The 16,850-nt window shown below is 39.6% G+C and overlaps 1 protein-coding gene across 1 annotated transcript in view; it reads right to left on the reverse strand.

Annotated features, from left to right (window-relative positions):
• Positions 1-16,850, reverse strand: part of dcc (DCC netrin 1 receptor) — a 245,886-nt gene that overhangs the window by 19,742 nt on the left and 209,294 nt on the right. Inside the window, exons 23-26 of the mRNA XM_041960176.1 lie at positions 13,497-13,659; positions 12,575-12,798; positions 10,396-10,512; positions 269-418 (exon numbers count right to left, since the gene is read on the reverse strand). Of these exons, the coding sequence (XP_041816110.1) occupies positions 269-418; positions 10,396-10,512; positions 12,575-12,798; positions 13,497-13,659 (654 nt within the window). The remainder of the gene's footprint in view (positions 1-268; positions 419-10,395; positions 10,513-12,574; positions 12,799-13,496; positions 13,660-16,850) is intronic.

Below are 16,850 nucleotides of genomic sequence, written 5' to 3' on the forward strand. Positions count from 1 at the left end.
ACTTTATATTTATGAAGCCTGTTCCGAATTCAAATAAATTGTAGGACACGCTCTATACAGTAATGGTTATTTCAATAATCTGAACTGATGGTCCTTGAGTCAGGAAGCCCTGGCTGAGTAGTGGTAAGAATAAGATTTACCTATATAATAGCAGTTGTGGTATTTTCAGTAAGTTTAGTAATATTACCCAAACCTAGTGTGTATCACAGCCTCTACAGTAGTGTTAATAGTATTATGAGAACTATTAGCTGTAGTACTGTAGCAGTACCTGGTGTGTATCCTCTGTCCACAGTCAGGCTGGAGAAAGGCATCGGTCTCAGGCTGAATTTGTTGTGAGTGAAGCCACAGGAGGGTGAAGGCAGGATACCAGTATACTGAGAAGAGTCCAGAGCCGGCACTGGGATGGCACTGACCACCGCTGAAACACATGGACAAAACATTCAGTTAGAAGAAAAAAAAGTCATAGCAGACTGGAATGTGTCATTTTGGTTATTTCAGTTAATTAAATACCCAACTGAACAAGGCATATGATAAAAAATCATATCAAAATCCTAGAAAAAAAAAAAAACTCACCCAGCTCACTATGCCAGCCTCCACCTGTCAGTGGACAACAAACTTGGCAGACAGGAAGCAGCAGGTGAGGCTGGGAAAAACTGCAACGTGCAACGGAGGATGTACTTCCTGTGTTAGCTCAGTGAGTTCAACCTGCCTCATTAGCTGCTGATCCAGTTCTACAGAATCCAGTCTGTTCTATGCTCATCCATCATCATCTGGTTTGGGTCTGCCACCAAACAGGACAAGAACGGATCGCAACAGACTATAAGGACTGCTGAGAGAATCTTTGGTGCCAACCTGCCTTCCATTCAGGACTTATACACCTCCAGACTGAAGAAACAGGCATGAAGTATCACTGTAGACCCCTTACATCCTGGAGACCACCTCTCCTCTGGAAGGCACTACAGATCACTAAATGCCAAAACAACCAGACACAACAACAGTTTTCTTCCCACAAGCCATCACCCTGATGAACAGTTAGCTAGTCACACAGCGTCACTAACCTTCTGACAGTAAAAAATTCCACTGAGGCTATTTGTCATTCAGTGATGCACAGTACACATGTAAATCCATCACTCATTGTCACTGTCAACATTACTACCTGTACATTGTAAATGTATTTGTATATATTGTTCATTGCCATATTATTCATTGTATATATTTGGTATTTTTATATTTTTTGCACTATTTAACTTCTTGTCAGTCTTTTGTTAGTTATTGTAGTCCTTTTTTCTGTCCTTGCTGAGCTGTATGTCCTTTTTTCCAACACAAGTACATTGACAGCAGTGTTTAAAATGGAGTCAAATTCCTTGTATGTACACACAAACCCGGCCAATGAAGCAGCTTCTGATTCTGAGTTTGCTACATTCACTGAAGCAGTCAGCCAGAGCAAAGAGCTGCTAGAAACATAGATTAGCAGAAAAGTGGTTATGAAAGTGGTCAGACCAAACAGTGTTCATATTGTGACCTTGAGACCTTCAGATGAAACTGCAGGGAGTCAAACTCACAGAGACTGATTACACAGCCTCAGGTCACATGCACACACACACACATGCACGCACGCACGCGCGCGCACACACACACACACGCACACAGACACACTTGAAGATACAGTGTGCATTTGTGGGTGTCTGTCCGTGCATCCCATGTTTGTATCTCTCTCTGGGTCCCTTTATTAACGCACATCCAGTCAAGCTAGAGGTGTATTGAACATTGCATTTTATAGTATTAATATACATTTATGCAGCTTTTGTGTAGAAATTTGAAAAGTTGAAATCTGGAACAGCCTCTACTTGCTGCAGCTATGAGCATGTTTCCAATCTCATATTGAAAGAAAGTCTAGTGAGTTTGCTATAATGAAATGATTAATCATAATCATTAAAAGTGAAACTAAAAAAAGAAACATTAATGAAGGAAGGCTGCCAAGAGACAGTGTACAATCACTCGGGTCAAACAGCATTCTTGAACACACCTTTTCCTGTTTTGTTTGTTTGACCTCGGTTATGAGTTGACAGCTGTGTGAATGTGTAATATAAAATATATATCTTTTTACAGAGTTTTTTTTTTTTTTTTTTTTTTACAAGACAACACTTTTTAACCTATTGTCAGTCTGGACCAATCACAACAGGCCATGTTACATTGACCCAATCCTTTTAAGCACACAAATGTAATGTCACAGTATGGAGGCATGAAACATCGTTGACTGAGCTTTCATTTAAATTCTTTAATCAAGATAATAAACACTCAGTTGAGGATGGCATTGCCACTTTGCATATTGAACTGCCAAAAATGCATTTTTAAATTGCATGACCAAATTGCACACTGAATCACCAATGCCGAAATGCATTGCCATTTGAATAAAGAGGCACCAAGCTTGTTCAGCAGCAGTTGACAGCCAGAAAATGTTGTTTGAAAATGTATTTCCTATCTAGAAAACAATGTAGGCAATACGGAGGGTAGTGCTTTCCTACCAGACTTGATTGTCTCTGTATTGCCTTGAAAGCATAAATCGTTCTGTTGAGACAATCTTTTGAATTGATAGTGCTCTGCCACTTTCTCGTTAAAGACAATCAAAAAACTCAAACAGTAGTCAATCACTCTCGTTCTCTCTCATTGATATTGATTTAATAATAATAATAATCCAACCAGATTAGCCAAACAAGATGGTATTTTCTTACATAGAATTAAATTCCATGTTCTAAAGTCACAGATGGTTTGCAAAATCCACAGCAAAAAAAAAAAAAGACAAAAAAAGAATGATATATTGGGTAGCAGAATCTTAGCAATATATCCAAGTCTGCCACTTGGAATGAATACAAACAGTCTTGGGTAAAGTGTGGAAAGGCATGGAAAATAATTTAGAAAAATATTTTAAACGTGTCATAATCAACCAGACGTACTAGTCGCCTTCCACAACATGATATCAGTTATTTCTGTTTTAGTGAGACTGCCAGTTGAAAATTGTCAAAAGAAGGCAAACAGTATTAAAAGGCCCAGCCATAATTTCTTTGGCCCATCCAAAATTGAAATCCTAGTGCTGTGAATGATGGGTAGTTACAGGCTTGCAGTATTTGTTGGCTGGGCTATTGATAATGATAATAGCAGTCATGTGTAAAAATCTGATCAATACTTAGAGAAATGAGAATATTGATGATTTTGGTGCAGTGAGCTACAGGTTAATGGAGGTGTGTGTGTGTGTGTGAGAAAGAGTGAGAAAGAAAGAAAGAAAGAGAGAGAGAGAGAGAGAGAGAGAGAGAGAGAGAGATACCGAAGACAGAAATACAGAAAGAGATGCAAAAAGTTTGGTTTTGGAATTTGGGAGACGCAAAGATAAGAGAGATAATAAGAGATTAGAAATAAAGAAAGAAAAATGAAGAGAGTAAACATAAAAAGAAAAACAGATAAGAAAGACAAAAGAATAAATCAATAAAGTAACAGAGGGCACAAAAGATCAGACAGAAGGGGTTAGAATCAGATGGCAAAGGCTCAAAAAGATAAATGGTCAAAAAAAAAGACCAAGAAGGAGATAGAGACAGGGAGTAAAGCTGAGAAACTGAGAAAAAATAGAGAAGAATGGATAAAGGCTTGATCAGAAACAAGAAGGCAGAATTGAAAAATTAGAAAAACATGAGTAGACTGTGAAAAACGGAAACAAAGTGACAGAAACAGAGACACAGAGAGAAGAAAGCCAGACAGCAGACACGAGGAGATAAAAACAGAGGGTAGATAAAAAGATCAGTAGGTCTGTTGTCTGCAGAGATGAGATGTAGCAGCAGAGGGAAATGTGAAGAAGGCTTGAGTTGCTTCAGTAGAAACTGAGAGAAAGAGACAGAAGCAAAGATAGAAACAGTGCAGACCCTGTAGGGATTTTATATTCAACACACAATCAATGAATCCCACATCACCCGCAAGTGGTTGCAGTTAAATTCTTCACCAACAAAAAAACACAGTGAGAAGAATCCACATACATTTTATTTACCCTGACCTTGTATATGTACACAAAAACTTGTTAGTGAGTGTAAATGAAGCATAGTAGCGTAGGGGGAAAAAAGACGGTCCTTTTAGCTGTTAGCTATCAATAAGACATTAGCATTAGCTTTTGTTAGTGTCCTGTATGGAAGAATATGTGAAACTGGGCTGTACATTTATTTCTAAATTCAGTTTTTGTATCAATTTAAAAGCAGTCTGCTGATTTCTTTTTTTTTTCAAATTGATTGAATTATCTGAAATTAAAACATAAATGAGCAATGAGACTCTTCAAAAGAAGTGTGAATCAAGACAAACTAGCAGGTCGTCTGCATATGTGTGGAGGTGAGAAAGTAACCAGGGTCAAACTTCTCTCTTTAGCTCCCATTTTCTTTAGAGAACTATTTATGTCTCTGCAGATGTGAACAACTGAGTGCATGACTGCAAATGTCTATCAGGAAAGATTGTCTGAAAATGTGTGCTGGATTTTAATGATATCGCACCTCCTCTCTATGATGCCCAGCTTTGAGTGTGACCATTCACAACAACTATAAACATGCAAAGCATGTATACAGGGAACCCTACCTGATGAAGTTTCAAAGTATTTTCACAAGCCGCTTCTCCAACCTCTAGGCCACGGCTGCCCCCCTAGTTATGTGCTTAACATCAAAAGGTGAAATAACTGAAAACATGTTTTATATTCTAGTTTCTTCAAAATAACCGCCCTCTGCTCCGATTACTGCTTTGCACACTCTGAGCTTTAATTACAAAAATATTCCAATTGTTTCCAATTCCAATTCTCTTTTTTAATAAAGGGAAATGCATTATTACAAATCAGCAATTAGATTTTTGGTCAATTGTGTAATCTATCCAAGTTTATAGAAATTCCGAAAACAACAAAGCTACAAAGCCACAGCGCAGATGGAAGAATGAATGAGGAAGAACAGAAGACAGAAGACAGTCCTCCTGAACTTTGACAAAAAGAGAAAATAAAGTAAAAGTGAAGTGAAAAACTGTGAGAAACTGAAATGAATACAAAGGGAGAAAAAATAGATCAGAGTAGATGACGGGGCTATGTGTTGCCAAACAAAGGATGGTTTTCCAGTTTTACTGTGACCCACCTGTCACACACACACACACAAACACACACACACACACACACACACACACACACACACACACACACTCACACACACTCACACACACTCACACACACACACAAAAAATAAAATAAAATAATAATCAGTCACCTGCTGACTCACACTCTCCAGAAAATAACACACAGCATTGTAACCTGACAGTCACTGTGTGGTGCAGCAGCTTCAGTTTGTTACACCTGCAGTAAATAATAACAAGAATACGACGAAAAAAGGGAGCGAGAGGAGGAGAGAGGAGAACAGAGAACAGGGTGATTACAATACGAAACTCTCAGCTTACATTCACACGCTCCACAGAGTGAGAAGGGAGTAATTGGATCATGTGCTTCTACACAGACTGGAAACTGGTTCATGGATATGTGGTGGTGTCACTGCTGTTCTCAGAGATACTGCAGACGTTCTGCATCTGTCTGGCTATGATTTCAGTGGATCTGTTTAGAGACAGCTACTACCAACAATATTTTGGTCTCTCTGTATGTCCTGTACATATGGACAAATTGACAATAAAGTTGAGTATGACTTTTGAGTTTGATGGATGAGAAAAGGCCACTATGGAGATGAGAGAGTGCTGGAATGAATCCAAACTCCACATTTTAGCTTTGATGGAAAAGGCAGTGCTGTGGCTTCCCAGAACGAGGACTGAGTACAACTACATAATATCATCAGCCAGCAGGAGTCTAAATACAGATCAAGCCTGTATGGACAAGAGACTGTGGAGTTCTCATGTCATATTCTAATATGAGCACTTTGAAGACAGCCAGAATTTTGAGTCTGGTCTCATTCCCTGAGCACCAATGACCGTTTGTCATTCCCATTTGCATCTCATACAACACATGGTACCCTTGAGTGTGTGGATGAGACGCACATGCATATCTGTCAACACTCGGATTTGATAATTAGGGAGGTTTTCTGGTGACAGCCTGGGCTATTCCCACCACTCTTACCACTGTTCATTGTCCGACATTAAATAAGTGACTACAATTATGTGGTCAGAACCAGATACCTGGTTGTTAACATCCTGCCATTATACTATAAATCAAAGCACAAAAGGGCGTATAAATTCAGCACTTAGTTCAGCTTAGTTATTATTGTTACATTCCCTACAGCAACACTATACTTCCCTGGCTAGACCCCTCTGTAACCACAGAGCCACAGCCACCGACCATATCTATCTATCCAGCTGAGTAACAAGTTCGATGTGCTGGGGAATCGTCCTGGAGCCCACAGACATCCCACATGTTCTGCTCACAACAGAGATCGGTGAGCACGGTTACGTGTCCGGCCCCATCCACTCCTGCGGCCGCACAGTTGGTTGTGTCAGCAGGCTGCTCTGTCTGCACACCTGGCTCTCATCAGTCGACGCTGCCAACAGTGTCTCCTACATCTCTCTTTTGGGAATGCAGGCAGTTATTTCGAATTGATGGTAGATACCCTAACTGGCTGGGGGCAAAGCTGCTTTCCTCAAACATCTACAATTGTATTGCCCACCTGTGTGCTCCTTGCTTGGACAGTCAAGATATCTCCTTGATGGCTCCTCCTTTGGACCAGTCCCTCCACTATTTATGTCCCCAGGGTCCTAGCACCAGTCAATTGGTTCCTCAACAATTAGTTTCAGATCTGTGAACTCATCCTGCAATACAGCTACTGTTTTGCTACTAGTCCAGTCCGTGTAACTAAAAGACCTCATAGACAGTTTTCTAAAATCAAACTGGACAAACTCTCAGTTTACTGTAATATCTAAATTCCTAATTCACAGCTGAGTAAATTTTAACATTCTTCTATGCATCCCTGCATGCAATGGCTGCTATCAGCCACAGAGAATGACAGCAAATCTGTGAATGGTACTTTTACATGAGGTCCCTCATCAATCAAATTTCCTTAATTAATCATCTTATTTTTGAATGTCAGTTCTATTTTTAACTGAAACCTGGCTAAACACAGATGCACCAGCTACTGTTATTGAACCTGCCCACAAAAATATAATGTCCTACTCCATTAGTCAACGGAAGAGGGGGAAAGAACTTTCTGCCTATTTAAGAGATGAGTGATAAGATCAGCCATCAGAACGAACATTACTCATAAAATCTAGATTGGTCTGTCATCTTTAACTACAGACTAATCTCCAACTGCCTTTCATAAAAAAAATGTTTGCTGATGATTTCAGTCAGACTACAGTCTGGTTTTAGGGCCCAGCATAGTATGGTAACAGCACTAGTCAAAGTTGAGACTGACCTCAGAATGAACAATAATAAGAAAAAGCTGTCTGTGCTGGTCCTGGTAGATCTCAGTCTTTCATGTAGGTCATAATATTCTGCTAGACAGACTTGAAAACTGGCTTGGTCTCTCTGACTCTGTTTAAATGGTTCTAACTGGTTGACAGTTCTATGTGGCCATGGATGACCACTGCAGGGCTCTATCTTAAGCCCAGTTATTTTCAGTTACCACTTCACAATATTATTAGAAATCATAACATCAGTTTCCATAATTCCTCAGACAATACCCAGCCATATATGTCTGTAAGCTCAAATGATTACAGTTCTATCCAGAACTTAATGCCATGCATCTCTGACATTAACTTGTGGATGACTAAAGCTAAATCAAAACAAAACTGAGATCCTGTTTATTGGAGCGAAAGCTGAGAGAGAGAGGAATTGACTGAACAGACTGAACTACTTGCACTAAATGCCAGGTCAAAAACCATGGTGCTATCATTGACTATCATTGACCTAAATTTTGAACGGCACATTTAAAATGTGACTGATGAGTCCTTCTATCATTTATGGCATATTGTCAGACCTTTTCCATCCCCAGCACACACAGACAAGTTAAAAACACATGCTCTTATCTTACAGCTCGTACAGAATGCAGCAGCACATATTCTGAAGAAAACCAGACAGACAGCCCACATTACGGCAATTTTAAAATCTTGACATTGGTTACCTGTCTGCTGTTATTTGCTTTAATGCTAAGCACTTTGTATGATTTTTGCTATACAAATCAAGTTTATTATTATTAATATTGTTTCATTATATTATATTATAAGATATGATATAAACATGTTTTTCCGAAAGTCCCTGAATGCAACATACGCATTGCAGCTGATATGTCAAAGCATCTTCACACCTGTCAACAAAACATAAGTAGATGCGGAGTGTCATGCTTTCATGCATGAGAAATAGACAAACAATATTATTTTTTGTTTCTGTTGTTGTTGTTGCTAAAGGCAAGACAGTGTGTCAAAGTTAGTTTGTAAGGATGTACTCACAGTGATGCAAAACTGGATGAGCTGCAAGGACAAATATGCTTGGATGAAGCTAACACTCTTCAGTGGAGTTTGGGTGTTACAAAAGTCCACATTATGACAGAGACAGTGTTATGCGGGTAAGTTTTGTGGCGAGTGAGAAGAAGCTGAAACCGGATTAAGAAAGAGAATTTGTGAAGGCAAATTGTTTCAAAGTGACAGTTTGTCTCACATAATTCATGGAGATGAAGGCGAAACCTGCCATGGAAACTCTGTGATAGCAAGTGCCTGTGTGCTTTGACCTCAATGGTAGACATTACCAAGTATCTCTCAGACTTAAACCTGAAGCCCCAGCCAGTCTCCCAGCTCTCTGCTTTCACATGTGAAATCATTTGAAGCAAAATTAAAGCCATAGCAAGTGCAGCTGTATTGGGGTAACACTGCGCATTTTCTGACTCTGCAAGAACAAAAGCCTGCTATGTGTGCAATACTCATTTGATGAGAGGTTTCAGAACATGAAGAGTAAACACAAGGAATTTAACATATTTGCTACACTGTTTAATGTGGAACCAGCTAATGTTAACAGCCAACGAAGTGACATCACTGAGATGCAAAGCAACAACCTACTACTGTGAGCAGTTCTTTTCAAAACTGAGTTGCAAAGACTCATTTCTGCCCAAGTCTGACTGACCCAAACCTGGAAAACCAGCTGCAAGTAGCATCATCATCATAACTCATAACATTATCATGTCATAACCATCTGACATCTGACGCCTCACCTAAGAGAAGCAGTTCCAGCCATTAAAGAGGTGTAACATATATGTTCAATAATTCAGTATTTAAACAGGAGGACAGTGGGAGAAAAGGGTAACATAAGTGAGAATCCCAGGAAAAATGGGAAGGTTGACAGGTCTGCGCACCAAACGAACTCCACTGTAAACCTATCTATGGCAATATTACATGCTCAGAGCAAGCAGGTACAGCATAAGAGCAAAAAGCCCTTAAATGGGTGAGTCAAACACATGACTTCCACCCAGGAGACCAGGGTTCGTGTCCTGTGACAAACCAAAAGTGAATGATTGTTTCCTTTACCTAACCAACTAGTTTTAAATGCCTAAACCTAGCCAAGTATAGTACATAAAAGGAAGATGCAGAATCGGTTGGAGCAGAGCAACATTAGTGGAGTCTGGAGGGGCCATCAAACAAATTCTCGCTACAAAGAACCCAGTACCCGGCCTGTGGGGGACTGAAAGTGGTTAAATGAGCTGAGCTTTTTGTTCAATAGATGATCAGTCATCTATCCCTTGCCTGTCCAGTCCTCCCTCCTGCAACACACATCATCTGCAGCCCCCATGTACTGCCACACCCCCACCTACACATATCTTTGCACAGCATTCAGCTCATAGCCACCCTGTACATTCGCTGGATTTCTTGTCCAATGTCCTACGGACCCACAATCACCAGCACACAGCCCTCTGTCTGTCAGTCTGTCCCCAAAACAGACCAGGCGAGGAAAGGACTGAGGAAGATCCCAAAAAAGATCAATAACAAGAAACAAGTTCATTTTAAGCACCACCTCCTCAGAACAGGTAATCATTTCAGATATATCTTTAGCCATGGCAGTCATGTGGCTCAACTATTAGATGGAATACCATGAAATGGTAATAAAATAAACACTGATGATCTCCAGAGGATGAAGTCTACTGACTGGTGATTCCCATCACCATTCCCATAATCCCATCAACCTCAGATGTACTTTGTGCTAAATAACAAATGTTATACAAAGCATGCTCAACACTTTTTCACAACATTATGCTGCTTAACATCAGCATGCTAGCATTGTCATTGTGAGCATGTTAGCAGCATTTCATTCAAAGCCTGGCTGTAGACTGTAGATTGTCTTTTTTGCTGCTAAAAAACAGCTAAAGGAGTTATTTAGAGCCAGAAAATGCAAACACACACACTTGTGTTACTTACGTGTGTTGTTCGGCTGTGAGTCCATTGGAATCATCATTTTGCCTCGTGTTCCCCTCCGAGCAGCCAGCGAGCGCTCCAGAGTGGAGATACTGCTGGATGCCTCATCACCATCAGCTCCTGAACATCATAACATTTAACTATCAAAACAGGTATTCAAATTCATCTCTCCATTCTCTAAGCACTGGGATAAATTATTTATATATTGTTACTTAATGCATTACTGTTTTAATTCATGATAAATTGTGATTTATTGTACAGCTAGTTTATTATTATATCCATCTATAACTAATTTTGAATCTTAGTGTTCAACACATTGGGGGTCAGGAGGCAGAACGGTTGTCAATTAATCAGAAAGTCAGTGGTTCGATCCGTCGACAGTCTACAGGTCAAAGTATCGTTGGGCAAGAAACAGAACAAAAATTGCTCCTGATGCTGTGCCATCAGTGTGTGAGTGTGTGTGAATCGTTAAGCTCATAATGAGCAGCATTAGATATCATATACAGTTAGGCCCGAAAATATTTGGACAGACACACAATTTTCACAAGTAGGGCTCTACATGCAACCACATTGGACGTGAAATGAAATATCTTGACCAGAATTGAAGTGCAGACTGTAATGTTTAATTCAAGTGGTTGAACAACAACATCTGACTGAAAATGAAGGAATTGTATACATTTTTTTACAAACACACCACATTTTAGGGACTCAAAAGTAATTGGACAAGTTCGCATAATTTAAACAAAAAAAGTTTGTTGTCAATATTTTGTTGCAAATCCTGTCTGGAACCCATGGACATCACCAAATGCTGGGTTTCCTCCTCCTTGATGCTTTGCCAGGCCTTTACAGCAGCAGCCTTGAGTTGTTGCTTGTTTGTGGGTCTTTCCGCCTTAAGCCTCGTCTTGAGCAAGTGAAATGCATGCTCAATTGGGTTGAGATCTGGAGATTGACTTGGCCATTGCAGAATATTCCACTTCTTTGCCCTAATAAACTCCTGGGTTGCTTTTGCTGTATGGCTTGGGTCATTGTCCATCTGTACTGTGAACCGCGTCCAATTAACTCTGCAGCATTTGGCTGAATCTGAGCAGAAAGTATATCCCTGTATACTTCAGAATTCATCTGGCTACTTTTATCTGTTGTAATGTCATCAATGAACACAAGTGACCCAGTGCCCTTGGAAGCCATGCATGCCCATGCCATCACACTGCCTCCACCATGTTTCACAGATGATGTGGTGTGCTTGGATCATGTGCCGTTCCCTTTTTTCTCAGAACTTACTTCTTCCCATCATTCTGGTACAGGTTTATCTTTGTCTCATCTGTCCATAGAACACTTTTCCAGAACTGGGCTGGCTTCTTCAGGTGCTTTTTGGCAAAGTCAAGTCTGGCCTGTCTATTTTTGGGACTGATGAATGGTTGCACCTTGTGGTGAATCCTCTGTATTTACTTTCATTCAGTCGTCTCTTTATTGTAGACTTAGAGACAGATACACCCACTTCCTGGAGAGTGTTCTTCACTTCAGTAGATGTTGTAAATGGATTTTTCTTTACCATGGAGAGTATTCGGCGATCATCCGTCACTGTTGTCTTCCGTGGACGTCCAGGCCTTTTTGAATTGTCAACCTCAACAGTGCATTTGTTTTTTTCTTAGAATGTACCAAACTGTTGATTTGGCTTCTCCAAGCATTTCAGCAATGTCTCTTATGGATTTCTTCTTTTTTTCAGTCTCAGGATCTTCTGCTTCACCTCCATTGAGAGCTCCTTTTAACGCATGATGTGTGGCCACAACAACAGCTTCCAAATGCAAAACCACACACCTGGAATCAACTCCAGACCTTTTCACTTCTTAATTGATGACAGGTTAACGAGGGGGAGAAGCCCTCTGAGTCAATTGTCCAATTACTTTTGGTCCCTTGAAAAAGGGTTATAAAGAATGTAAAGGGCTATAATTCCTAAACCCTTATTCCGATTTGGATGTGGAAAGTCTCAAATTGCAGCTGAGATTGTGCAATTTAAGCCCATATTAATTATATTATTGTTTTTCGGAATGTGTTTTTGTGAACAGCTAAAATAACAAAACTTGTGTCAGTGTCCAAATATTTTCGGGCCTAACTAAACTACATTTAAATATAACCATTTGAATAAAAAATTAGATAACAAATAAATGACTGAATCATCCTGTACCTGAGTGGCTGCTCTTGCTGCCCATCTGGCTCTCTGACTGGCTGTGTGTGACCTGGGGGAGGTCCTGGCAGGACTGGATGGGCGAATCATGTCCAGATGGGGCAACACTGGGCGCTTTCTCCATGCTCTTCATCTCCATCTCCTCGTGATGGATCCAGAGATCAGGAGGTCGCAGGTCCTTCTGGCTGCCCTTTCTCTTACTGGCACTGTGGCTTGCTCGCTTCCTGCACAGAGGTCCAGCAGCAAACAGTGAGGATGTCAGTGGGCAGGTCGGAAGGAAAGGAGACATGTAAAGATGATTTTATAATAAAACAAACTGAAACATACTGAATATAATGAAAATCAAACCCTATTTCTTATACTATTTTTATGGTTTGCATTTTCCTGCAATAGCCATTTAGTGTATTCCATTCTGGAATTACGTCTCTAAATGGCAGTTTTTGTTGTTGTTGGTGGAGTCATGAGTGTTTTACTGTATTTTTTAACTGCACTTGCTGTTGCCAGTGTCACCACAGGTTTCACTAAATCAAGCAGGATTGAAATCCTATGGTTTAAGACTAATGTGAATTGGAAAATAACAATGACCAAAAATTCATGTACTATATTATAAATTAAAGGTCAGCTTGACAAACTACTATGAAATAATACTGAAATCAGGTAAATGGGATTAAAAAAATAAAGAAAATGAACTGAGAGTGATTAAGGCCTTAAAAGTCAGGTCCATCCCAGGTAGGGTAGTTGTGGGTCATTTTTGATATGGTAGACATTTCCTCACCTGCGTCAGTCGGTGGGAACACATTTAGGACTGGATTTCAATTAAAAAACAAAACAAATAAAAGCAAACAAGGCAGATCATTAACCATATGCCTTGTGATCCTGATAGCGGTTAACTGCCATGACACAGATGAATAAAACGCCTTACTTCCTCTGCTGAGCGGAGGAGTGACGGGTACAGATAAGCGCCACAATAACGACCACAACCACAGTGACGGCTCCAACAGAAACCACGATGATGACCAGGAGGTTACTATTCTTTTGAGGTGTGGCGCTGCCATGGGGTGGACGCATCTGACCGATGGGAGATTCTGAAATAGATAAAAAAGAGAAGTGGAGGTAAGAAAATACAAAACATGTTTTTTTCCTTATGTTAATTAAGGGTTTGACAATCACAAAAGTCTCTGCTGTGATATTAAAAGAAATCATTTCATCAAACTGAAATTTGATATATGAAAAAACATCAAAAAATCAAAATGTATCCTGTTTTCATGATTAAAACAGAATTGCAGCTCATCAAGACAAAATTCAGATTTATGTTAAAAACCCATTTCACATTTCAAGTTGTGGCAGTGTTATGCTTAAGAGTACACTAAAATGTACTTGTGAAATGTTGATGAGCATGAAGGGCAGCACTGACAATGCAATGAAACATAAAAACAGGCTCATCATTACATTCAGTTTCCATGAAACTCATCCACCTTATTTAAGTCTTTTAAATGACTATGAACAGTCCATACGCAAAGTAAAAAAGTACTTATTAAGCAAAAGGAAAATAGTGTTTTGGAATTTTAATACATAAAAAGACACACAGCTATAAAATAAAAGCCTGCAGAATGAAGCTCAAAGTGGTTTCACTGGACTGACATCACAAAGTGCTGCTGCTGTACCAATCAATACACACTGTTCCTGTGTGTGTGTGAGTCTGAGAGTGACAGAGTGTATGACAGGTGTAAAGAGAGAAAGGGGAATTGATGACACACTCTGTCATTCATTAACTCGACCTTGGAGCAGAGAGACAGAGTGAGAACATAGGAAACACTGGAGGATCATGAAGCATAGATGGAGAGGAGGGAGAAGAGTGTTAGAGAGAGAGAGAGAGAGGAGAGTGAAGTCAGTGTGAAGAGAGAAAGAGATGATAGAGAGGGGTAAGAGAAATACAAAGGGCAGACTGGAAGAGTCGAGAGGGGGAGGAGATGGAAGAAGGAAAGATGAAGAAAAATGCATTTGAGTGAGACACTTTACCTCTTTCACCTTCTCTCTCTCTCCCTCTCTCTCTCCATTCTGTTGTCTCTCTCAATGAAAACCACAATCCATCACAGCGTACAGCTGCAGCACAGGGACCACAACATCACGCTCTCTTCTTTTCTTGTTTTAAGTTAGATTTAATTACTTTCCTCCCTTTTCTGTTTTTTCTTTTAACTAAGTTGCTTTCAAACAGATGTGTGACCTTTTGCTCAGGTTTGTTCCTGGCTTCAAGGTGGTGCTAAAGCAAAGGTCATGGAGGTCATTTAAATCAAAAGGTGTACCACTGGTAAAAGTGGACTCAGACGCACAACTTGACACTCAGAGCAGGTAGATTGTAAAAAGTTTTCAGTTTAGTACACAGGAAAGCAGTTCATGGTACAGGGAGAGGTATCAAAAATCACTAGGCAAGGGCAGAGAAAAAAAAAAACACATTTACCACAAGGAAGGGCTGGAAAGCTAAACTCTGAGGCACTACCATGAACCGGCAAAATGAGACTAAATACACCAGGGAGGGAAAACTGACAACAAATAACTAATCAGGGCAAATCACAAAGGAGGACACACAAAGGCAGGAAGTGATGGAAAATGAGAGGTGAGCAATTTCAAAACAAAACGAAATGATAACAAAGAACTAAGAACAAGGAAACATAACTTTAAACAGCAGCGGGGACACAACTAAAACAGGTCGACATGTGAAGAGCAGGAATGTTTACCAGGAAATGTGATGGCAATCTGACAATCAGACTGTGAGCAGGGGAGTTGGACGGATGGACTGACATATTAATCACTCACTAATCACTAAATGGACTTCAGGAATGACATCCAATTATTAATAATGCATCGTCAAGTAAAAATGCTTTACAGCTTGTTAAGTAATGTTTTATATTTGCATCTGATGATTTATTGTATCGACAGTTGCTGCTTTGTGTCTCATCAGATTAGTTCTTACAGATATGACTCCATCTTTAGGTCATATTTCCTTTATTCCATTAGAAAGTTTTAAAAAGCAATTCTATCAAACTGTTTCCAAGATTAAGAATCTACTTCCATTCTTATGTTTTAAGTGCATGTCTACAGACAACTGCGCAACTTTAGGAACACATATACTGTGTCCAACAGACATGACTGAATCAGGATTAAATTAATAAAGTAGACCCTAACTTCATTACTTGGAATGCAGTTTTTCCCAAATGAAATCCAAAAGTGGAGGTAGAGATATACAGGCTGATGTTTCATTTCTTCTAAAAACTGTCACATGTGACAAATCAGGGAAGGAAATGTTATGACCCAATAGGATCATTGTTTCCACCAGCCAACAGGTAAACTGGTGCCAGCATTTCAAACAGACAAATACAGTGGGGCGATATGTGCAGAGAAGGACACAGAGCACAGGTAAACAGAATGAACTATATACATTTTATGTAAACAGGTCCAATAGGGATTTCTTAATCATTTTAAATATGCTATATGTGTTAATGTGTTCTTTGAGTAACACTGATGAGATAGTAACATGAGCCAAGAGGCTATTTGATACAATATTTTACAAATGATTTAACTGTAAACTGACTGAGCTGTAAAAATCAAAGATGAATAAAAATCCTGAATTAATAATGAATTATATACAGCATAGATATAAAATGTGACCCAACATTTTAAGTTCTTGGGTGCATATGCTGTCATCCACAATTCTGGACTTACAGAATTAGGTGCAGGGCAAACCACCTGCAAAACAAGGATATTTCTTCTGTTGACTGCGCTGTTTGTCCTTGCAGTAGGGATTTGTTAGGTTTTGCACTTCTTCTTCTATTTTCATTCATTTTTGGTTCCATCACTCCTGCCATCCACCTCCAGCTGTGGCACCAAACAGCAGTTTGGTAGATGGCTGTTTTAGTACATAGTTCAACCCATCAAGACTGATGCACTGATTTTCTTTCTTGTTGTACTTCTAAAGACATAAAATGAGTGTGTGACATCTGGCTATAGGCAAAGACTCCTCAAGATCACGTGACTTAGGCCTTTCAACTCTTTTAAATGTTGCAGAAGTTTTATGAAAGCAGTTGCATAAAACTATCTATCTATCTATCTATCTATCTATCTATCTATCTATCTATCTATCTATCTATCTATCTATTTAATTAATTCATTCATTCTTGTACAAATGTGAAGCCAGATGTCATTGAGAGAGAAAAATGTCTGTCATGTCTTTTCAGCTAAGACAGTGAACGTACGGACGTACAGCGCTCTGATGTAATGG

The sequence above is a fragment of the Chelmon rostratus genome, chromosome 19 (assembly GCF_017976325.1).
Source record: "Chelmon rostratus isolate fCheRos1 chromosome 19, fCheRos1.pri, whole genome shotgun sequence".
NCBI classification, from domain to species: Eukaryota; Metazoa; Chordata; class Actinopteri; order Chaetodontiformes; family Chaetodontidae; genus Chelmon; species Chelmon rostratus.